The sequence below is a fragment of the Anopheles marshallii genome, chromosome 3, assembly GCF_943734725.1.
Source record: "Anopheles marshallii chromosome 3, idAnoMarsDA_429_01, whole genome shotgun sequence".
Lineage (NCBI taxonomy): Eukaryota > Metazoa > Arthropoda > Insecta > Diptera > Culicidae > Anopheles > Anopheles marshallii.
This window is the reverse complement of record NC_071327.1, coordinates 32,076,154-32,101,763: the sequence shown is the minus strand read 5'-3', so window position 1 is coordinate 32,101,763 and position 25,610 is coordinate 32,076,154. Positions and strand designations below refer to the sequence as shown.

Sequence of the window (25,610 nt, the reverse complement as noted above, 5' to 3'; positions counted from 1 at the left end):
AAAGCTAATATAAGCTTATAAAAGAAAGAATTGCGTAATATCACACAGCTATAAGTGAAACAATTCTTGATTACTCTTAGTAATCTTGTCCTCCCTTCTACCGATGAAAGGACTTAAGGCTTTGAAATAATGCCGAACCATATGTAATTTATCTTCTCGACTAGACAGATACTCAACCACATACCGAAGACTAACGATACGATACGTGGTGCGTTTGGCATAGGAACAAAAATGGAATTGCATGCACCGCAAACGCTACACCGACACCTTGTTGTTTATTGAAATAGTAATTAGATTAGAAAATTTTACCACACGCGATACTCTCACCCGAACCAACCCCTTGTTCGCCGGTAAGTCCCTCCGAAGAAGAGTGTATGTTTTGGTTTCTTTTCTTTTTTTTGTTCTATTTACCATATCGCAAAACTGCAGGGGGCATCCCAAAGGGGATTTTAAACTGCAAACATGATGGAACGCACGTACCCACACGGACGGACTCCCACCAAATGCATCTAGGCGTATGTATGCAGCGGCGTCATGAGTCATTCGCTCGTGTCACGAATGTGAATTCAAATGCAAACGGAAAGGTTTTGCTTGCGTTCGCTCGTGGACGATGGCCTCCGCACATTGCCACACACATCTAGGCACATGTTGTTGGGATAGGCGCGAGGGAGAGTTCAACCGTTTTGGGCCGGTTGGAATGGCCTCCCACATACACACATACACACTCATGTGTTCCCGCCCATCTGCGGTCCTTAATGTGACGTTGCATTACGCGAGGTTTTCATGCACCGTATAAAAGTGATGCGCCTGCATTTATCCATCAAAACCTCCGCCATGTTCCTACGTGCGCTGGTGAACGATGTTTATCTGTTTGTTCGATGCACCCGATGTTCCCGATGTGCATGTGCAAGGAATGGGCAAGTTGTTCTTCCTTGTTGACCGGTTGCTGGAAAGGCAATGCAATGATCACTGCTGAAAGAGAGAAGTTGTTGGAACAGTGTATAAAATACTGTTTACATTCTTTAATGGAATTAATTTTATTACCACTTAATAATTTATTATTAATAAAGTAATTTGATACAATAATAGGATTTTTTTAAGAACATTCACTACTATTTACTACTACTATACTTTATAAATTGTTCTTTTAGGAATATCAGTCTAACAACTTATCATTCCACGGGATGCTCATTTATTACCCGATTCATTACCAAACAGTACAGATTGCAAACACCCGATGGCGCCCATGTTGAGGCTGTCAATTCATCACTGAATCGCTCAAAATGTCTCCGTTGCGTGTGAATCGTTGTTATCGTTCTTAGTACATGACCCAACGCACAACTGTGCCGGCGTATAATGGAACGATTGTAGCAATATTGCGCTCATGTTTGTGGGAATTTTATTGATGTCATAAATTATTTCTATCATTCATGCAAAGCACTGCATACAGACAATTTCGGTATTGTTTATGGGAAGCATTTAGATGCTTAACAAATATGGTAATACGATGTTGTGCCATTTGATATGAATTTGAAATGATATTCAAGTGACAAATATTTTAATTTATGTGTAGTTTTAGCTGTTAATATGAAACAATCAGAATCAGCATTTGCAATTATCATAAATCGGCTTAATTAACAATTTATTTCCAATGAGCATACACTTTTATTTGCTATCAACACCTTTGTATGACATTGAATTACTGTTAGTGGCTTGAATTGTCCTTCCTCAATACGCCATCACCTAAATCCGAATGGAAATCATCCAGGGGTGAATTTCGACAGCAACAGCAACAAAAAAATTGATCACACTGTGATCGTAGCCGGCACGAGGTCGATTGAAGATGGTGAGCAGTCGAGAGAAGAAGTGGAAAAAATCACCCCACGATCCGTTCCGATTAGTTTCTGTAAATTGATTTGATTTTCTAGCGGATAGTAATCTACCGACCGACCAATTCGCACCGTGCAGTGACCATCGACAGGGAAGATCTGAGAAGCAATGAAGCAAATTGAGGCAAACTTTCAAAAATGTGCAACCTCGCTGGAAAAGATGGATAGTGGTTGAATTTGTTTCGTTTTTCCTGCTTCTTTTTGTTGGGTTTGTAATAGATTTTCTAATTTTGTGTTCGGTGGAAATCAATCTTACATTGCAACGTATACGAAGAACCAATCCATAAAAGGGTAATGTGCAGATTGCACACATATACACACACCGCGAGCGAGTGTTTCGTACGGTTATATCAGTTAGATCGATAAGATCTTTTACCACTCCACTGGCTACGAGGCAAACCCAAGCCCCAGAGTCAGCCAGCCCATGCGTTCATGAATGCAATATTGTAATACGCTACGGTGGATATTGTTGTCTGTGGGGCAATGGTGCAATGCAAGTCGCCGTATGCCGAGAGTGTGGAGATTCTTTTTTGATAAAATCGGAGGTTAATTATTTCGCAAGGATAAATTGCGATTTCTTGCTTGGTGCAGCAAGCAGTTTTTCGTGTTAATTAGCGAACCATGTGCAACTCTCAGGGGGCAATCAATTGAATAATTTAGAGAACTTAAATAAATGAAGACGAATTCTTGGTGTTTTAATTGATGTTCTAAAAGTAAATTACGAAACTCTAGACATGTGATGTTACATAAGGTATTCTTTCACATTATTTTGTTGAAAAGTACATTAAATCCTTCCAAATTCTGCAACGTTTTCACTTGCGAATACTGGGGGAAATCTAGACATAATTTAGTAGCAGAGGGCTTCCATAAGTCAAATCCTTAAAAAAACTGGAACCTTCGTAAATCTATAGATTAAATAACCCAGGTTTTCTGCAGTCACTCAAGAAAATTAGTGGTTTTTCATGGGTAATACATAAGAACATTTATTTGCTTTCAATTTTTGTAATCCCAGCATAAATGTACCTTTTTTTCGTTTCGAAAATGTCTGTACAAATAAAAGGTCGACATTTGAAATTAGACATATCTGGCAATGTAGTTGAAGCGGATCGTTTCCGCCGTTTTGTAAAGGAAAAGGTTAACTTACACAATCCTCAACATCATTACTATTTCGCTTCGGTTTTCTATGCTTTGGCAAATGAAAAATGCAAAATCAAAGAAAACAAAACAAAATCAGGGCAACCCCCCACACACAGCCACATATTGAAGCAACCCCTTATGCCATTCTTTCTAATCGCGTAAATGCGCTGTGGCAACCCCACCGCCCGCTCCCGCTCTTCGCCGGTACGCACAGCCCCATCGTCGCGCAGCACTTATTTTTATCGATTTTAATTACATGCAATTGCAAAGCGTAACTATTTCAGTCACCAGTAGTCGTGTGGCGCACTGCTCCATACGCGAGCGCGCGCGCGCACCCGGCCTGTGATGGTGGAAGGCTTTTAAAATATATCAGCCCATGCTCATCGATTTGGTTGGCTGGTCCGTTTAAGGTCCCGCCCGGCGTAAAGCGCGGGCTATCAGCGGCGGCGTTTGGTTTCGGTTGAAATGGAAGAACAATTACACCACCACCGTCGGCCCATTTCCAGCGGTTGCGCTAGATGTTGATCTTAATTTTGTGACGCAATCGTATGGAATGGGCGACTAAGCACGTTTCTTGCTTTCTCATGCACAGTAACGTTTCCACATGAAGCATAAAGATTCGTGTTCTTGTATGTAACCGGAGTCTTGGAAGTTTTACATCGCATGCTCACCACCGTTCCGACGAGCAAAATATCTTGAGTTTAAATCATTCTACAAAACAAAAAAAACAGCGCCACTAGCTATATTTCTTCAAAAAATCTAGCTAATGACAAATGGCGTTGCTGTGCCTCCGCTGTACTGCACCCCATAGAAAACAATTTTTCAATCTGTTTCTTGCCTGGCAGCGAAACATTTCTGGATTAGTTTGATTTCCTTAATCATCCGAGCCCAATGATCATTCGGCTGTATACGCGTACCCTCCAAAAAGGGGCTGGGGTTGCTTTCAATTCGCGGTTCAATCACAATTTAATGAGCACAGTTTTTGGGTGCTGCCGTACATGAACGTGTGTACTTGATCTACCATCGCGAGCAGCAAACGGTGATTCAGAAGCATTATTACAGCAGCAAACGTATACAAAGAAACTCAATCAAAAAAAAAAAAAAAGAGAAATCCCTCGAAACGACACCACACCAGTATCAGTGACTACACACAAAGATGTGAGGAGAAGAAAAAAGACATGTTCTTCCAACTTGATGCTCACGCATTACTTCTCTGCGGATCGTATTCCCTTTTTTTTGCCGAAACGATGTGCCCATTCAGAAGATCATTTCCTGCTTGGTAAAGTGATGGTGATTGCGTGGAATGGAGGGAAACAGAGAGATAAAAAGGCACGGGAAGGATAGGTCCCGAATATGAGTGAGGTAGTTCTATCAACGCATAAGTCTTGAATCTCATTTATCAAAAAATTTGAAGAAAACGGACGACTCCAGCAGCGACGAAAAGAGAGGGAGAGAGGCTAATAAAGCATTGGTGGTGGGCACACAAATTGTACCGAAACCGTTTGGTTTCGTTATGGTTTGATGTCTGAAGAATCACCTGATCAGTTCTGGAGCTTGGGCAGCGTCCGCTGCGAGCAAAAGGGCAAGAATCATTGTCCAGGCGGGTTGGAAACTCCCTAAAACCTCACGGCGGAAAAGCAGCATTTACGCGCTAAAGCTTTCATTGGTTTGCGGAGGGGGTGAGTTTTGCTTTGGCCCGCTGTGTTCTGGCGCATATTTAACGTTTCACTTTCTCACCCGTCCCGGCTAGCCACATTTGCGATGGTTGATTCGGTATGGAAACATATTTTAAGCAGCCTCCTCTAAAAACGTGATTTTGATTCGATGCCCCATAGCATATACCCCGGTACATCCATGCCGTCATCTTGCCGTCTTGCTTGCCGGCCACCATAATCATTTAACGTTCATTTCCTGCGCTCAAGCCGCGGGGAAGAGGATGTTCTTCTTCCACTGATGCGGTGCCAGGGCATTAAGGTTTTCGTTTTATCATTATCATTGGAAGCGAGCAGCATCTTTGTGGAAGCATCTTTTTTTTATCCTTCCTGCTTGTTGATGCAAGGGTACCTGAAGTTAGTTAACTACTTAAGAGCCTAGGCATGATAATGAATCAGAGAAATCATAAAATGAAGAATTTATGCACCGTATGTGGCTGTTAGATGCCCAATGATATAGGGGTTTCGTGATTTTCAACACACAAAACACTCATTTAACGTCCAGAAACTAGCAGCACACACAAAGAACCCAAGGACGCGGACCACAAATCACTGAAACCACAACAAACAGATGGTCTGTTAGCGCGTCTGCTTTGTATGCAGATTAGTGTCTCCGCTTCCGGTGAGCTTTGTTCGATTTTCCGCAGAACTCACATTAATTCAACCATACCAAAACCACTCTCCGTGCCGGGTTGCAGTTCGTCTGGCAAGAACTTTTATCCGATCTTCGAAAGAAGCAATCGTTCAGCGCGCTGATAGATGATTGTTTACGGAATTTACGGAACTTCGGGACCTGGGGACGGTGGTTTTGAAATCGTACAATGCGTGCATCAACTGGGAACTCGGCGAATGGACGTCCAATCGAAACTTGACTGATTACATCGACCCGAACCGGAGATAATTCTCTATCTTCAGGTGTTTGTGTGCTCCGGCGATAATGCCCCATCCGCATGGCCGTGACTGATTGAGGAACGAAACGGATTTTCGGAGAACCCCAATCCGCGCCCAAACACGGCAAAATCAGTGGTGATTTGTCTTTTCGTCCGGTGGGTCACTATCTTATCCCGCTAGTCTGACCTGCGCTTTTACATTCCCGAGTACCCGGGGGTTTTTGGTTGGAGGGCACCTAGAATTACGCCGCACTATCTCATCAGCAACCTCGCATGGAAATCATCGACCATGCCCAATGGACAGGTGAGGTATCGGTGTGGCACATCCGTCTACGAAACTCGGCGACAAGAGTCCACACAGTCCATTTGTTCATTCATTCGGTCGTTCGTTAGCGGAAGATGCCTAATCATGGTGAGTAATGTTCTGCCGTGTTACTGGCGATGGTGTGTACTGTTGTACACCAGAGTGTGGCAGGGCAACAACATCCGTTTTGTCTCTTGCTCGTATCTCGTATTGGCTTGCTACTTCTTCGTGCGTTTACAGGTTCCCTTGGGCATTTTTTTGCTTTTAAGCTCGCTCCGTCAGAACAGAACCATAACGGAAGCAAGGTGATGATCCTGCACGGGACAGATTACATCAACCGGCAAGAGAAACCGTATGGGTAGTGCTTATCCGGGAAACGGAAAATTCTCTAGAACACCGGTCAACAGTGCGGACTTTGAAACTACCAAATTTAGAACCCAGGGTTTAATGCGCTCTTCACTCTCTCCCCACCGGAAGCTGTTGAATGCGACAGAACGTAACTTCGTGCATATAAATAAATTCTATCCCACTAACCAGACCACGCCACATCGGTGCGATGTCAGTTGCGCTGAAACACCTTTACAGACCTGTGATGTGTCCATGACTCGACAGATTCTCTTCCTTTACGAATGCGGCCATGAGATGCTGTCCCATCTTATCACGCCAACCGGTACGGCGACTCCGGGACGCATCACAGGAAGTGAATTCCGTCGGGCATGATTAATTGATTCATTTCTTCTCCTGCATATCACGGTCGACGTGCAAGAAGCGTGAGATTTTTGGACCACCTTTCGTGCGGGACGACCCTCCTCCTGTGTGCAGTCGCAGTGTGTCGGCATACGGAACACTTTCATTATGTTCGTGCTGGAATTTTGTGATCTTTTCGTGTATTTGTGTTTGTCTCGGGATTCTTGGGTGGTAGAGGTGGATTGATAGGAGATTGATAGAGGGAAGCGTATGGTTAGGGTTGATGTGGAATTATCTTTATGTCTTCTTTCTGGGATCTATGTGGCTTAGGTGTATGGAATAATTGGTGAAACCTTGCATAGGTAGACATTGGGTTTTATCACAGGTACGTGCTGTTACAGAAAGGTTAATGTTTTTTTTTCCATTCTTTAACCAAATAAAGTTATGAAGTTAGAAAGAAGGAATTCTGAGCTTTAATTCCTTGTTGCCTGTGAGCATACTAGACCTTTCTATGTTGAGCTTAGAAAAAAAAGTTGGAGTTGTTATTTATCGAACTCGAGTATCGTTCAACCTAGACGATAGATTATAGATGATCTTTTCGTGCCGAATAACTGAAATTATTCATGGCGTTTGCATACTGTTTGAATGGAACATGTTTGCTTTTACACAATCTACATTACGCTTCAATAGATCCAACGCCACAAAATGATATTCAGCTACCGTTAACGGTGCACATACACAAATCACCAAAATCCTTTCACTTCTCACGCAATCCATACCGCCTCGTCTAGATACACACGGGGTAGAGCATAAATCATACGCAAAACTATGCAAATGCCCTTGTTATGGAGTGTCTCGCTAAAGTGGCAAGTGCACCAACAAACGCAGGATAGCTGTGTGTTGTTTGCCTTCTCCCGTTGCTACTATCTGCACATCGAACCTTCCGGGAAATCTAATAAAAATAAAAGTGAAACCGTTTCACCAGCAAGCGGGCAAGGTTTATGAGAATAGATGCAAACAAAACGCTCACCAGTAAGATATGCGCAACATTGCTGCAAGCGCACGATCGCGTTGGATCGGACTGCCAAATGCACCACATAATAATCTACCTCCCATGCGACTTGACGGTGGGTTGCATATCGATGATGATAAGCGTCCGCCTGGTTTGGTTCGGCCACAGCATTAAAGTCGCGCGCGCGCACTCGGCCAGTTTCCCACGATACGATACTGCGTGCTTTGGGGCTTTTTCTCCATCATTCTCCCATCCCCCTTCTGGTTGGTTGATTTGTTTGCTCCGCATGATGTCTCCTGCCAGCACAGTTCCCGTAAGCAAGGAACTTCCATCGCTTCCAACCACATCGTTTAAACCATTCGTTATGCTGGTTCTGATGCCCTTTTAACTCTCGGGATCCTGCCCGATAGTGCTGAACCAACAAAAGGGAGCTCTGCAACAGGCATCCAGCGATAAACTGAAACAGTTTCAGCCACACTCGTTCCACCCCCAAGGTGAGGTGCTCGAAGTGAAGTGAGTTCCTCGTAACAAACACAACCAAGCTCTCCCTTAAGTCGGGTCGAACGAGCGCGCTGCTGAATCATTTCTGTTTTGTGGTTATGCTTGCCCATTCACTCTTTCTATGCTCGGCTTTTATGCTGCTTTCGGTGCTGCTGTGGGAGCGCACATAAACTGGTCGGTCCGCGTCTGGAGTGCCGGTCAGCAGACAAAAGCATTGAACGCCGGGACAGGCGAGATCGTTCGTGGTTGCGTACGAGGAGGAGCGCTTTAAGATCGAGCTGGGGACGACGAATGGGCTTTTCGCTTTCGCAACTTTCGTCGCACCTTTGGATGCGCAGGGAAAAAACCAATGGAAAATATAAAAATGAATGAATGAAGGTGAGAGAAGTCAATTACACTTTCGCTCTCTGCGAAAACAGGACTTATGACGCCAGTATCTTGGCGTCAGAAGGTCAAAATTTGTACCAATTCTAGGGGATGTGCATAGGATCTCTTACTTGGTATCTGATCAATGCATCACAGTTTTAGAATTTCTTATCACAAATCACCAATTGTTAAAACATTTTAATCACGTATATGTTATTATTAGTTTTTATTGGTTTTACGTCATATTGTTTTCATGCCTTTAAACGTCACGATAAAATTCGAAAGACAACAAGACCACCCCCAGCGTTACATGCACACTGTGAAGCATCCCTTCTTTGTCGCGGAGTCTATTCTCGTCCTGCCTATGCTGATCACCACCATAATCTTTCCCGCTCGAGTTGCATCGCGATAGAATTAATCATCCTACCGGACGGGACACCGGTGACATTTTCATCGGGCGCGGACCGGCAGTCAACACCGACAACCGGGCGTCGGGCCACAGTTACGAGTTATGCCAAGAATAATGCCAAAGCTACGGGTGGCAAAAGTTAACCTTTAACCTCTGCCATACTTCAATCCGGGAGTGGCTACGGAGATGTATTTGGCGGAGATTGTTCATCTTTTGTCTGTATAAAAAAAAAAACTCTGTTACGTTCATGTTACAGTATGGCGCTGAAATGTTGCAACGTCAATTTCCATAGTTTAAAATTCGATTTCAAACTCGATCGACCGAGAAACAGCGAGAGGGAGAGATAGCAGCAGTGTGTTCGATCTTGTCGTTATGGCAAACAAGCAACTAAATAAAAAAAGTGCTCCAAACAACGAACGTCCCATATTTAAAATGTCGAACTCGTTCTAGAGACCGGTGCTGAATTAATCATTACCGTTTTTATGTATCGCCTTTTCATGCTCGATCGTGATTCTCTCCCACAGCCCACATTCACACAACTCACGCTGCAATCCACGATCAATAGCACATGATCTTTATGCCAAAATTTTTGAGTCGTATGATAGGTGACTAGTCACCCATTACCAGTCTTTTGGAATTAGGAAAACCCGGGCCCATGGATGGAGGATCGATTGGGCAAAAGCGACAGAGAGAGAGAGAGAGAGAGAGAAAAAAGTACACTTCTACACCGCCGGCTGCACATCAATCACCCGGGCTTCGTGTTAATTAACAGTTACCACCGGTACGAAGCCGCCGAGACCGGTGTGTGTATGTGTGGAGGAAAGATCCTCGGATTGGCCACCCGAACCTTCTCCCCCGTTAGCCATCCCCGACCAAACCGTCCAACGGTTCGGTTGCCTACCTAGCCTTAATTAGCTGATTATCGTCAGTTTTTGATCGGTATTTTCCTTCCTATTACGCTACACTACTCTACCACCACCGACCGGGGGCCGACTTTTCGACTTTACAGCCCCCGGGTTTGTTCGTTGCGGCAAGAATCGCGGGAGAAGGAGAAGGGGTCTGTATCGAATCATAATCGATTATGCTCACACATAGGTTCGACGCGCACTATATTGCGCCCGGCGGGCGGGCGTCTCAAGTACCAACACCCAACCCGTCTAGCGTCTGTTTTTCGTGTGCTCGGTCTGTTTTTTTTATTGAACGTCTGGGCTTTGCTTTTCAAACATTTCTTCCTTCCTGTATTGTATTTTGGTTCATTAAATAAATTCGTGATTGTAGCTACGTCACCTTTTCTGCACGTTTCCAACCGATACGTATCGGTAGTTGCAATAGTGATTATGTGATCGATCGTTTGTGGTTTTTTTAAAATAATTATAAGTCGTGCAAATTGTGTAAGGTGAAGGGAGCATTAGAGCGAGTTGTAATATACGGTATCTCACCTCAAATAAAATAATCATTATAGATGCGCTTTAGTACGAAAAAGTTGGCTGTTAGTGTTAGTTTTTTTTAAGCCAAAATATCGAACGTATAACACTCCTTAGAGAAGCTAGAAATAGCTAACAGGTGTTATAAAATAATCATTAAAACAATTCCGTTAAAACACAAACGGAAACTGTATAACTTTACCTACCAAAGCAGCTCCACTCGAACACGCGGGTGTTGTGTAGTCAAAAGTCATTAACCTAAACAGAGTTTAGAAAACCAAAAAAAAAAAACCCCCCCTCCACTAAGGAGTTTTCCAAATGGCTCCAATAATGACCAATTTGGGTTGGGAGGAACTGTATGCAAAATAAAAAAAAAACCTTCCTACTCTCCTCTCTTCCACGTCGGCAATCTCTAACCGGCTGGAGTGGAGTAACGAAGCGAGTACACTACGGTTTCATCCCCAGCACCCCCTTCGGCATAAACCTGACGGCTCATCAACGTTATGGACAGTCTAATAAAAGTGTAATGTACACGGATCGGCTATTTATGTTTATTTTTTTGTTCCCTCGTTTCACTGATTTCCTAGCATTTGCCGTACTCACGCACTTCCTCCAATGTATGTCTTGTCATTGGGCGTTCAATTCCTAACCACATTACCAGCTCGCTCCCGCCCGGCACGCACACACCTTTCAAATGCCACCCATTTTGCAGCTTGTTTACGAAGCAAACATATTTATTGGTAAATATTATTTGCATTAATTAAACATTTAATTGCATCTATCGGCAAACGGGCGAACGTTTTGGCCGAGGAAGAGGAACCCGTACGCGTTTCGTTGTTACACCGCTTTTACGATCAATTATGAAGGAAAGCGGTTCTTTGGCTTTTCTTCGCCGGGTTTCGTGTACACAGGCGATTCAAACAGGCAGGATGAAGCTTAAGGGGGATATACCCATCAAACCATGTAGCAACAACATACACACCCACGGACGAAACAAACAAAAAAAGCTACTAAACATCCTGAACAAACGAAAGCCGAACTGTGATGGCGATGTATCGAGAGAGTTGTTGGGAGTTATTTTCGATACTCGTTATTAATTTTCCCCTGCTTATTGCCTTGTTTTGTAACATGAGAAGGTTTCAAGAATTGAAAGAGCTGCATTGAATATGTCTGTTCCGGCCGTCGTGGGCACACGGACAAGTGCCGGCCGGTCCAACTGTTTATTTGCGTGCGCAGGAAATGAACGATGTCTCCAATGCGGAGGAGGGATTTTGATTGAGAGATTGTCAAAACATGTTTCGCTTTTCCGCTTGCACAACCACGCGAAATCCAGCTTTTTGCTACCGATCTCTAAATGGGAAAACTATGGATCAGATAATCTGCGATCCACGAAGGAACGGTTACTAAGCAGCGAAATCTTCTTGGGGGTGCTGTGTGAATCATTTATGCAACACGGGTACATCGATGAAAGAAGTGGAAGTAAAGATCAAAGAATTTGCCGTATGCAAGCGCCAATCAGTGTCGCTGCCAACGAGGGAAGAGCCAACGAGCTATTCGAACCGTAAAAGAAGGACGCAAATCATTTACGTTGATCACGCTCTCGTGGACGATTGCGTACAGGCCGGAAAGTTCAAAGGACAGTAGGGGTGGATCACGAGTGTGCCAAAATAGGGCACACCTAGTCGAGGACACCGGTTGAGATTATGGGAGGAATGAGATCCTGAATAAAGTGAAAGACATTTAATTAGCGGACGCATATCTTGATCCGCACTGGTTCATTTTTTGTTTTCAAACAGACCTTTGCTGCAATAGTATTCAATATCAGACCTAATTAATTGTATATATTACTAACGTTTGCCCTATCTGTCATCCTCTCTTTTGCTACAGGAAATACTCGCCGAATCTTCCGTGAAGTTGGAAAATTTGATTGCTTCGTCGCCCGCGACGCTTGCGCTGAAAGCGTCGGCCGAACAGGACGCGATCGCTGCCCTGCAGGCGTTGCGCAACAATAACAATCATACAAAATCAGTTACCTCAGTACTTAGTAAAACGCATCTACAAAACCTGGAAGCAAACGCCGTATCTGTGATCCCCATCGAGAGTATGAAACTTACTTCCACCGGCGTACTACATCAGCCGACATCGACGACTACCATCATCCATCAGCAAGAGGAGCCGCAGCAGCAATCGCTGCAACTATTTCAGCAGCAGCAGCAGCAGCAAACCAATCAACCAAAGCAGCCGCTTATACAGGTGCGCAACCTGACGCAGCTGCAGAAGGAGCATCTCGAGACGGCCGAGGTGTTGATGGACATCAGCAAGAAGGCCATCATCTCGCCGCCTAGCTCGAACCCCCAATCGCCTAGTTTGCTCGCGGAGCAGAAGCAGCAGCAGCAGCATTCGCTACAGTATCAAATTAACATTAACAATCAGCATACACAGCAACCGCAAAGTATTAAATCTTCTGTGATAAAGGTAATATTAACATCTTATTGTTGCGTGCGAGATGTACTAAAAATTGTGTTTTCTTCTTTTGCGCGCTGTGCATATTTTTTTTCTGTTAACTAGCCACACGAATACCTTTTGAACAATCTAAAGCGTACCCCTAGCAGCGAAGAGATGGATCTTACGATGAAGCGATTGAAGGTGGAACCGAACCTGGTCCTTTCGCCTGCGGTACCGGCCACCACGCTAGTGAAGAAGAACTTCATCAAGCGGGAGAACATCATTGAGCAACTGGCGGCAACCGTGGCCGATGATCAGGCGAGCCAACACAGTGACAGTGTGGACAGCAGTGACTCGGGTCGGTTACAGATGGACATATCCTCGCAGGATGCACACTCCGAGTGTACCACCGACGAGCTTAAGTTGCGCAACAGTCTTCACCTCAACAACAACAACAATCACCTGCATCAGCACCAGCAACAGATGGATCAGCTTGGGCGCGAAACCCCGGACAGTATGAATTCCATCGAAGAGCAGCAGCAGCATCACCACCAGGCAGTAGCAGCAGCTGCGCTAGTATCCGCTGTTCACCAGATCCCCTTCGGAAGCTTACCGGATGCGTCCGATCCGACGATGGCACAATTATGGCAGACATTGGCGCAAAATACGAGTAAGCTCTACAAGATAGCGTATACGTTGGAGGTGTTTGTTTTTAACTTATCTTTCTGCTTGTTTAGGTCTCATCGTGAATGGTAGGGACAATGAAACGACAGCCTTTTTACGAAAGATGATCAACGCACAAAATCATGGCATTCAGTTTGCACCGTCCGTAGTACCGGTTGGTACAGGGCTGGCACTGCTTAAGGTACGTATCTGCACGCAGCACATCACGAACATCATAACCGGATTTTGTATTGACATTTTCTTGTATTATCTTTCAGCAAAACGATATCATCCGGCACAATCAAACGGGCCAGAGCGGTCGCCGAAAACAGTCCTGCCCAATTCGAACACCCGTCGAAGGTAACTCTCCCAACTCATCCCTCGACAACAATGGCATTAGTGGAGCGGGTGCAGTTTTGAAGCTCGCCACCGGCAAGAGTGCGACCTCCGGCAATGTGCTGTTCCGTGTGGCGGAACACTCCAGCTCATTGAAAACTTCACCTCAAAGTGCAGGGACCGCTCGGTCCGAGGCAAATAGTACCGCATCCGGTAATAGCAGCCCTCAGCTGCTACCCCCCAAACCCTCAGCTCAAACACAATCTCAGCAACAGCAGCAGCAGCAGCAAAATTCTCAGCAAAAGGACATGTCCTGTACGAACTGCGGCACGACGACTACCACCATCTGGCGGCGGAACATCCGCGGTGAGATGGTATGTAATGCTTGCGGTCTGTATTTCAAGCTGCACGGTGTGAACCGACCGCACACGATGCGCCGTGACACGATCCACACGCGACGACGACGCCCGAAAGGTGATAAAAGCACACGAAGGAGTAAGTATTGGAGATACTGTTCAACTTTTACATGAGAAAGTACTTGTACTAAAAAATGATTGTTCTATTTGCAGAATCAATCAAGCAGGAAAATGGAGACATCGTGGACAACGGCGTAGAAACAGCTGTCGATCTACAAACTCTGCAAAACCATCTAAAAGCACTACACGAAGCTGCTCGCAGTACGCCGCCCAACTTAACCATGCCACCTGTAAGTATTCCCGCCAGTTTAGAAAGCAAATCATAACTTATATTTTAATTAATTCCGAACATATCAACACTATTCCAGGCCTTCCAACATTATCTGCGTGCGACACAAAACTTCGATCCGAACGGTAGTAGTGAGCTACTGGGGGGTGATGGTGGTGACGATAGTGGGCCCGAAAATGATCTGGACTCGTGCAACCTGCCTCTCAATCTGGTGGCCACGCAGCTAGGTAGCGATTCGTCGCAGCACTGACGGAAGCTTCCTACGGGGCTACAGCGCCCGGCAGTAGCAGCTGCAGCAGCAGGTGACCAAAATTCTAAACCCTTGACGCGGCGCCCTTTGAACGGGAGCACCGCTAAGAAGGGAACCCGCACGGCAAAGGCACCGGTAACGGAAACGGTACTATCCTGTGAAAAGAAAGGAGTGATTTAAGGAGCAGAGATTTGTTGGTTATTACAACCAAATTGCTACTATAACTACTAATATTATCAGCTAGAAACTGCAAAACATCAAAACGCGCTCCTACTTATTAGCCGGCTGCTATTGGCGACAACAATTACTTAGCTGCTACGTTCCGACTACAGAGACCACGAGCAAAACAAAATGAAAACTCCGCAAATACTCGTTTATTGGAAGCAGTCAGAATAGGACGGCGAAGCAAAAATACTGCACGGTTGAGAGACAATTGGAAATTAAAATTTAGCAACCTTAGACAGCAGAGAATGCGCGAACAAATTCGATCGGCAACTGAAATACTCCATTAGTGACGTCCGTTTTATGATTATATATATAGAAGTGCGTTGGAAGTGGATGGGTACAGTACGGAAAATTGAAACGATAGCGAGATAAAGAGAGCGAAAGAGAGAAGCGACAGAAGGGAGGCAGAGAGAATTGATCGTTGATTGATAATTATTATACTAGAGGACAGTATTTATTACCTTTTAACGAAAAACAAATCCTAGACCAGGACAATATTATTGATACAATTTAAGTGGACGGCGAAGGAGAGTGTCCGCAATACTTAGCGGAAATAGATACAGCCACTGCTACACGGAACAAGCACGCAATTACACGCGAAAACAAAGAGACTAACCTACAAGCAAACGCACGCGCTCACTTGCGCACCTTTCACACTCTGCTGGAAAGGTAATGGGAGCGACACACACTCACACAGAACGTCTTAAACTAAAAAAAAAACGGCAAGCAACAGAAGCAATAATGATTTAACCATCCCGTCGCCGTGAAGGAGTGTTACGTTCTGCAAAACGCGTACCCCAAACCAAGGGGGTTACATGATGTATAGCATAGTAAGGCAGTAGAGTATTTTTAAGTGTCAGTTTTACATACGTTGTGACGATTGAGTACGTTAATGAGCAAAAGAAACCCCCATCCTACTTGCATGGTACATACTTACATTTAGATATTACTTTCATTTTAACGTCATTTTAATCATACTTGAGCAAATAAATGTTAAGGGAGGATTAGCGATGGGAAGCTTCCTTGCACGGAAGCTTGGTTTGGAACAGATACGGTAGCGAGAGTCCACAGAGAATATTACTGTTTGTGATTGGAAATTAATTTAGAACAACCGCGATTGTTTTTTTAACAGTATGTTTCCGTTCGTGTGCAGTTTATTAGTTTTTTTTTTTTGGTTAAAGAAATGAGGGGGAGCAGGTAAAGATCCAGCTCAGCTTTACACGTCAATTTTTGCTACTTATCAACCAATCATTGGGCGGTTCATGCGTTCTTCATCTTTTGCGGAAGAATTTGTTTTATTGTTCCCGATGTAGTAGGGAGCAAAAAAAAAACAAACGAAAAACCAATTGTGATACGGATACGATGTGTTGTGCGTTGGAGGAAACGATAGGAAAGGGAAGTAAAAAGTGCAAAGGAGAAGATACTTTAACACTTAATACAAGAAAAAACACAAACACACACACACACGAGCGCACGAACGTGAAAAACGGTGCGATGAACAAAATCAAAATTATATAGGAACATAGCGAACAATGGCCAACTCTATCGCAATCACAAAAAAAAAAACAAGGGCAAAAAACCTGGCATAACAAATGGCGCTCCTAGTTTGTAGCATGATAATCATAGAAGGAATCTCTTCAATTTTAAACACTAAACGCATACTTAGCAAAAAAAAAGTCAAAGTACCATCTTGAACAGAGTTTACAAAATCGCTTTAGTGCAGCTCTCATCCCTATACGAAACATAAAATCTCTTTTCTGGCAGCTTATTTTTTATGTATCGATGCAAACGATCGTTTCACGCTTCCGTTTGCTTCCTGTTTTAGGCCTGGGCGCATACCTGGGCGCCCGGGGCTATATAAACAAGCTGAACAACAACACTGGACTTAATTAGATTTCTAACTCTCGTAGGTTTAGATGCGGACAGTAGTGAGCTAGCGTGGTTTTTGGCACCAGCCAGCGAAGCACGTAACTTATCGACTTTATTTTATCAACCAATTTATCAAACGCGGTCTCGTAAGGACTCTTGGTGGTTGATGGGTGGTTGAAAGGTTGAAACAGTATTTAGTAAGGTAAGACATGACGGAATATAAACAGTATCCATGACGCAGGCAACCAAAACCAAAACCGGTACAGTAAACAGCCATTGATAAATTGATCCGTCCGTCGTTCCATTTGAAAGCTTTTTGCTTCCGACCCAGGAACTGTTGGGAAAATTTAGCTTGTACTGACCAAGGATTCGCAAAACGTAAATAGCCATGGTAAATGTTCGGCAATTTCGCACATCTCTCCACGACCCCCCATCATCAGGAACGACAATTCTAGTCGAACAGCAGCATGTTTTTGTTTTTTTTTTACATATGGCATTAACGATCATCACAACACGCCGCCTTCCCCATCCTTCAAACCAAGAGTTCTTCGGACACAAACGTAAATCCTTGATCCGTCATGTGCGTACTTATTTAGCCAAAAGCACAACAATGTTCAGCGCCATTTTCCCACGTGTCCTTAACCAATGGTTACCAATATTTAAGTTCGTTCTCCCATTTCATTTCACAATTTAGTCATACTTTACCGTAACGTGCATGACATGACAGCTTATTTTAACGGTAGTAGAATATATTTGTGTTTTTTTTACCGACAAACCCTACGAAAAACAGCAAACAACAAACAAAACATTTTAATACCCCGTAAGCTTTAAACCGCATGCACACACAATGCTAAACGAAGGGCCAGTTACTGTGTAGAACGCAATCCAAAAGCAGCTTAGACAGACCTTAGAATGAGTGAACAGTGAAGTGCGCAAAAAACAAACAAATGCGGGATCTCCAATCACTCCCATCTAGTAAAGGACGGTTGTGTTTAAACAAGAAGAAGAAGATGAATGGCGCCAAAATGAAGATAGGGAACCAGGAGTAGTGGTACTGTTGAATGCGTATTGACCAGTTGTTTACCAGTTTTTTTTTAAATACGAACCTACGGTACGAGAAACGTCTCTTATTTCCTATTGCATAGCTAGTTCTTAAGTTAAGTACGATCGGCTTACATAAACTACTACAAAAGGGAAAAGAAAAACAAGTGTGTCAGTAATGTTAAGAAATAGTGTAGGACAGTTGTGTAGCGCAGTTCACACTTCCGGACCAAGAGAGTCGCGTGTTGCAGCGAGAGCGTACACGTGTTGTTGCTTTGTGAAGTATGATGTTTCCTTTTGGGTTTTTTTTGCGTTAAAATATTGATATTGTACAAATTTCGGACGAGTTTTCTTCACAAACCCTATTTGTCTTACCAAATAGAAGATATTTTCCGTTTTTCATTAGTGCTCGACCAACATTGTACTAAACGTGTACTAAATTTTTCTACACAGTTCAGTCACATGAGAAACGTAATAGATTTTTTTTTTTCGAAGTTGTTCTCACATGACACACCGGCTTGCCCATTACAAGAGGATACAGAGACATAAAGCAAACAGCAATGCAGGAACACTGTTGTAATTAGTTTCTCTACTTTTAATAACTTCTGTATTTTTTTTTTGTTAAACTTATTCGCCAAATGACTAACATTGTAGCGACTAGTTTTTGCCAGCGATCTCCAAGTTCTCCAAGCACGAAAGCTTCACAAGAATGATGCTCCTCCTAAATCCCAATTATTGAGTGCAAGATGCATATTTTATTCGTTCCCGTTTTTTTTAATTTTATGCGCCCAATCACAATCTCCCAAACAGTGGAGAACGCGAACGCGAAAACAAAAAAGATATTATAATCCAACGCATGTTAAATTATTGAACTCATTCGCTTCCGTCGGCAATGAAGCGCGTTATAAATGCAACCGATTTAAGATAATTTCGTAACAAGGCAGTATTGTTTTGAGCTTAGAGCCACAGCACAAACACCACACACATACACAGCATACCAGCATGGTACCAATTTCATGACTTAAACGCGCGTTATACTATGCTTCGGCATCTCATCCCCATTCTCTGCACCGCATACTTACAAACACTACTAGCAGCGGCATTGGAATCTCACAGGGATATATAAGTAAGACTTTGTTTTTTTTTTAATGCAAATTATTCACTTGGTGACCAACTATTCACCAAGGCAGCAGCACAGTTCTACTTAAGTAGCGTTCAAGACGCCATTTTTTCTCCTCTTTGCTTTTTGTATTTTCTGTGTATCTGCCCCCGTGCACGAAGGACGACGGTCGCTTTTCATCTCATTATCTCATGCACAGAAGTGTACCACCTTAAGATTACCAAGCTTAAGATTAGCGTTTATGTGTAATTCCTTTATTCGTCCACATCATTCGCATCATCTGCCCATGCTCCCATGCTCATTCGCCGGTTGCGTGCATGTATTTATTTGTTAGATATTAAAAAGAAATCACCCCATGGGGCTTACCATTTTACCACCGGCAGAAGACGGGAGAACAACACATTTACAGGTGCGATTAGATGGAAGAGTGCTTTAAACGCCTTTCCACGCTAACACAACACGCATTCGCACGCTTGGAACATTAGGGACAGCGGTTGTTCTGTTTTCTGTTCTTCTCTCTTTTTTTAACTCAAATTAGTATCGTAAGTAGAAAAGTATTCCCAACAGCGTCCTCCGGCTTTACTAATACCACAACCGACCGACATTTTGTTAATAGCTCCCCCCACAACACATGCCGGTGTTGTTAACCTTATTTGCTGGCATTTTGTGCATTAATGCAAGAAAGATTTCGTTCGCTTTTCATTATCATTAACTGTTAAGCCTTCCACTTTGATTAAAAAAAGGGATGAGGATGAGATTGTGAATAAATGAGATTAACGAGTTGTGTAGAGTCGTGCACACAGTGGAGGTGGGGAGCTGGAAAATAAACGCGATGCGATGCAGCACATGCAATGAAAACAAAGAATTTACACGATGATATGCGTAGGAAACTAGAGCTAAGGGAAGGGATGATACTCCCTCCAACGCCCACCCCACCCCACACACACACACACACACATACATACACGGAAGCATACTCAGAGCTGCAACCACTACTAGTACTACTATTACTACTATTATTATTGTGTAATGTGCTCGATCTGTTTTATTTTTCTGTCTGAAGGTATTACGTTTGCAAATAATGCGGCTCTGTAGCGAGAAGTGAAACGAAACAAAAACAACAAAAAAAACCCCAAACTAGAGAGAAGCTACTGTGGCGCAGCAAAAACCGACCTTCTGTTCTAGTATTTAATGTGCTACGGTGAGCAGTGGAGCGAGTGTGGTGTGTGCGTGCGCGAGCAAAGAATTGACCCACAGTGTACTATCGCAAACCCTACTACTAATGCTACGCGAAGTTACGATTAAGTTTAAGGGAAATTTAATTTTTAATTGCTACACAAACCCGTTACTTTCCCTAAACAAAAGAAAACAACAAAACAAACGGCACACTCCGCATAATGCTATACGCACGGTTTATGGCCGTGTATTTTTGTGTCCCTTTTCCCTTGTCTCCCCGTCTTACTTACTCGTTAGTGTAACTATTATGGATTATTTTATTAATATTATTTTTATCGTTTTTTTAGTAAGAAAAGCGTATTTTTTGCAAAAAATATAAACAAGTTTTTAATTGAAATGGTGTTTGTTGTCGTTTTCTCTACGTGTATGATTTTGGTGTTTGGTTTGTATTTTTGTTCTTCTTGTATCGTATATTTTTTATTTTAATTATGCAACATCTTTTATTTCAGCTGTTACTATTTTGTTTCTTTTATTTTTTTATTCCATTTTAGATAAGAAAATCCTGACAAACCCTGGAAGGAAGGGCAGGTACATTGGTAAGGAAAGATAATGAAATTTATGGGCGAGCAAACAAAGCGAATAAGCGAGATAGAGGCAAAAAAGAGGAAAACATGTGATCTATTAATGGCTTTTACGACTGACTGATGAAGTAAAGAGGAAAAGGGTGCACGGACCGATTCACATATTGATGGTAGTGAGCCCCAAACATAAAAAAAAACATTGATCGATAAGCAACAAAACGGATCAGCAATCATTGGCAAATTGTGAGAGTGCATCTTTCAGCAGAACATTAAACAATCATACATTACATAACTTGTTTTTAAGCTCGCTAAGGTTACGGGAAGGTAAGGAAGGGTTAGGCGTAGACATACCCCACTAGAGTTACTGATATTTTGTAAAACATAGTAAGTAATCCGCTAGGCTAAGCTAAAGGTCATCCAATGTTTAAACTTTGGCGATACGTTGAAAGAATGGTTAAAATTGAACAAATGAGTTAAACAAAAAGGTGGAACACATATTATATTTATACACAACTATGATGGAAGCGAGAGCAAACCAGAGCGCGAGAGCGCAAGTAAATGCCTGAACGAATGCAAGCATGAAACCGTTACGGAAAGGGATTTTCAAAATCTACAAAACTATTAGTGGTTGAAGGTGACAAGGGTCGCGAGTGCAGTGGCGCGGCATGGTTCATGATAAGATAAGCAATTAAAAATTCAATGGAAGGTAAACACAAAAGAGAAGAATGGAAAAACATACTAAAAACAAATGAAAATGCTTCAATTTTTGCACGAATGCCTTAAACATTAAAGTGTACATACAAAGTATATAAGGACAGGAACAAAACACACTATTTAAGAAAGGAAAGTAAAACAAAAGCTCCAGAAAAATCAAGTTTAAACATGGTAAACAGACAAGCAAATGAAACAGACATTCACTGCTAGGGGAGATCGCAAGACCGATTAAAAAAACAGAACAAAGCAAAAGTATCATAAGCGAGCCCTAGGAACATTAGGCAACATAATCCAAATACACTTGCGAACTGTAGCGACTGATATAGAGAGTTAAAAAATCAAACAAATGCGGTCTGCTCCTTAACTCTTCTGCTCTGTTTTTTCCATTTTTTCTACATCCAACGAACAGCAGGAATCCTTTCGAAGGCACTCACCGACGTGTGATGTAGGGAAGCACCAATAAGGTAGTGTATTTTCACCCTCTCAATCTCTGTAGGTACGAGTATTAGCTACAAATGCGCATAACAACTTCCTTTTTACACTAAACCGCAACAAAGGGGCGCTGGTGAAGGTAGACAGCACCGAGGGCGACAGTTTAAACCCTTCTTCAAATCGCCACTGTACCACACAAACACACACTTACAAGCTCAAGGCTCAGCAAGAAGGCGTTAATTTATAAGAGTTTAACGGAACCATGTATCCCCAACAACCAACCAACACATCGAACAAATGTTACGTTTGCGATACCAAAAATAATAAACAATTTTTTGCCAGGGGATTTGCAGAGGACACACAGTATTCCTAAGGACGAAGTTCTACTCTGCCACGCTTGTACCACGTACCAAAAGCCGAACCCCGCGCAAAGGAAGAAACTTTAGTTTTAAGTTTAGAAACAATAGGGCTAAACCTTTACAAAGTAATGTAGTTATATTAGTTTTTTTAGGAGCTTTCTTCGACAGAAGAAGTAAAAATAGATGCAAAAACACCCTCACACACACTCACACAACCGCAAACAAAAACTAGAAAACCAAAAGCAAAATCCTTACAATTTGCGATGTTGAGAGAGTATGTTTAAAATTAAAAACAAAAAATCTGCTAAAAGCACATGCCCGAACAAGTAAAAAAAGTATAATAAGCGGAACCAGAACAAAAAAAAACTACTTACAACTAGTGATACAACGTTTAACCGCAAGCCACAGTAGTAGCGAAGGGCATTAAAGTTAGTGAGAGATGCAAAAACAAACAAACAAAAAATCTATATTACCAATCAATCCATTATATATTTGCTAAAAACACGGTGAGAAATAAAAACAAAGTTATTGAAGCAAGTAAAAAAAAAACCTTACAAAGCAAAAAGCAAAATAAAAGTAAACAAAAAAATGAAAACATCTAAACGCATTAAGCGAATCGATAAAAGCATTAAAAAGGCATGAATGAAAAAGAGAACAATTAGAGAACACACAAATACACAAGCGACACACAAGAACACAACATAAAAGTAAGAAATCGAAACGATAGGATTTAACAAATATTTTTTTATGAATAAAAATTCCAAAAATCAAACCATTTGTGCTTTCCCCGTTCTCTTGCTTTGCTTTATTACAATAGTTTTTCATTGATGAAAACATAATTACAATTGTAAGCTGTTTAGTATTCAAGTATATTAACATTGGCATTAGTTCTTGAAATAGATTTTTAGTATAAAATGGATTTTTTAACGATGTAGGATTAAAAATCTATTTCTTATGCCTTTTCATTCGTTCGAACGCGTTTAGTTCGTCTTGTTGGGACGAAATGTAGGAAAAGATTTGACGTACCTTTTGCGACCGTTCTCGATCGCTCTCTGTACGCACTTTATGTCGAAGCTTTGCAATATATTCATTGTCGAGACGAATTTCACGTTTCGCAGCTCGGGTCACCTTCTTCACCTTTTGCTGCAGCTTACGGCGTTGAACACGCAACGGTGCTGCCACGTTCAACCGTCGCCGAGCAGCTTCTCCGTACGCTGGTTCAATCTCCGGTTCTAATAACGGGAACAGTTTGGGTTTCTTAACAACCTTTACCAAATACGGTAGAGATTGGCACGAGAGTTTGGATATCGTTTGCTTGGCCCTTTGCAACACTTCCTGCATCGGCTTTAGATATGGCGACTTCTGTAGAATGAGCAACAGTTGCAAGAAGTTTCCGGCGAGGATGGGTATTGCCTCAATATGCTCAAGCTGTGTGCATAAGGCCGTTACCAATGAAATGGTACAGGCAATAGCACGCATCTTAAACGAGGGACATATGTCCACCGAAAGAAGATCGTGTTCGGATAGCTGCATCCCGTCGCTGGTATCGTCGAAGTCTTTTGATCCGGTAGGAAACACCAAAGTAGAAGTTCCTTTAAACGGTTGTCCAACGGATGTGGCAGGTGATTGTGATCCTTCCGGACAAGCTTGTCCAAGGACTCCCAATAAAAAGACAACAGCTGATGGAAAAAATCCTTTGGTTTGTTCAACACACTCCAGCACGGTTGTTACGAGAAATAACCCACGACTAATGTCACTTCGATTATGGACCGGACAACGTGTAAGTATTTCTCCAATAAAAACTAACACCGAAGTAACGATGGAACGGTTGCGAATGGTAGAGGAAAATAGTACTGGAACAAGTTTAAGTACTATCAAGGTTCCCATGCCCGGATAGCGCTGCGGGTGTGTCTTAAACTCGGCGTACTTTTCTTGCAACAGATCCAGGTATAGCTTCCCGATGCCCGAAGCATCACGTTTAGCGATGTCATGAAGTAGTGGAGTTAGACGATGCGTCGTTTGAAACTCAACCGTAATGGAGGAATCAGTTGCCTGTGTGAAACGGTCGTCTACGTACTTCAGGAGGTACGCGAATAGCACCGACCAGTATGATCCGTGCGGATTATTGCTCATATTCAGCGTATGAATGATATCGATTACTAATCCTATACGACCATCCGCTGCATCTCTACTATCCATCAGCTCGAGAAATTGGTTATACGCTTTTGGAACATCAATATTCTTGCATGGATCCGAATCTATCTTCTGTCCTTTCTCTGCTTCTTTTTTCGCATCGCAACATTTGCGCTTGTCCGTTGGTGAACCATGTGGTTTAAAGACCATTTCACGCAAAACTCTATCGTATCCATCCTGCTTGTTCACTTCCATATCCTGCCCGATGTGTGCATCAATCCGTGGCATCAGATGTTTTGACTCTTCGTCGAGCTTTTGTCGCATCTCGTACAACTCATCATTTTCCTGCTGCCGTTTGGCATTTTGTCGCTTACTATGTGCTATCATCTCTTCAATTACTGTCTTCCGATCCTTTCCAGTTCCTTCATTATCCGCTGATCCACCACCAAAATTGGTTTCGGTGATAAAGGAATCTAAATGTGTACCAAGAACGGCAATTAAGAATATCTATTGAGAGGGATTTCCAAAAGACAATTGTATGAAACTCACCTTGCAACATTCTGTCTTCATCCTCACCATCGACGCCATCAGGCACATGGTTAAGGTTTTCAATATCATATAGCGTTTGTCCACGGTGCGTTAGATTGAGGTTATACATTAGTTTTGTCTGGGCCTTTTTTCCCACATGTTTATTGTTCGTTCGCTCGTCCACAAAGCGATTTGATTTACGCATCACGGCAATCTCTTTGCCCAGCGTTACAAATCGTTTTCGGTTCGATATCTTTCGCTGTCGGCCGGGACGCTTTGACGCTGTGCCTTGATTGAGCACGGTGTGTTTCCGTTTCATTACCAGCGTTTCAAAAAGGTTCACACTCCGCATAGTTCGTGTGGTTACTTCCTTGGTCTTTCTGTGACTCTTCTCGGAGCCCATGATGATAAAAGCTTTGGAGAACCTATGAATGACAACATTTCGTAAGGATTTTATCGTTTTAAATGTAATTTCTACATTCCTTTGCTAATGTAGAAACGAACACCCCCCTCCAGCAGCGCACACTTGTTCCAAACTAAAGCTAATCCCCAGCTGTCATAATAGTTTGATGTGATTTACTTTATTTTGAAACAAATCCTTGTTCACATAGTATCCTTGTATTACATTACAATTGTCTAAATTTCTACACTTTTCAGTCTTTTGGTACCAAATGTGCAAGTAAACAAAGGGATTTGATGAAA

General features: G+C 42.7%; 2 protein-coding genes across 2 annotated transcripts in view; one reads left to right on the top strand and one right to left on the bottom strand.

Annotated features, from left to right (window-relative positions):
- LOC128712504 (uncharacterized) overlaps positions 1-14,730 on the top strand; it is a 191,346-nt gene extending 176,616 nt beyond the window's left edge. Inside the window, exons 3-8 of the mRNA XM_053807394.1 lie at positions 12,219-12,806; positions 12,900-13,446; positions 13,514-13,641; positions 13,718-14,270; positions 14,345-14,481; positions 14,560-14,730. Coding sequence (XP_053663369.1) covers positions 12,219-12,806; positions 12,900-13,446; positions 13,514-13,641; positions 13,718-14,270; positions 14,345-14,481; positions 14,560-14,730 — 2,124 coding nt within the window. The remainder of the gene's footprint in view (positions 1-12,218; positions 12,807-12,899; positions 13,447-13,513; positions 13,642-13,717; positions 14,271-14,344; positions 14,482-14,559) is intronic.
- Positions 14,731-23,192: 8,462 nt separating this feature from the next.
- LOC128712502 (nucleolar protein 14 homolog) lies at positions 23,193-25,260 on the bottom strand. The gene is made up of 2 exons (XM_053807393.1): positions 24,930-25,260; positions 23,193-24,853 (listed from the first exon to the last, which is right to left on the bottom strand). The coding sequence occupies exons 1-2, from the start codon at positions 25,258-25,260 to the stop codon at positions 23,193-23,195; spliced, it is 1,992 nt and encodes a 663-aa protein (XP_053663368.1).
- Positions 25,261-25,610: the final 350 nt, after the last annotated feature.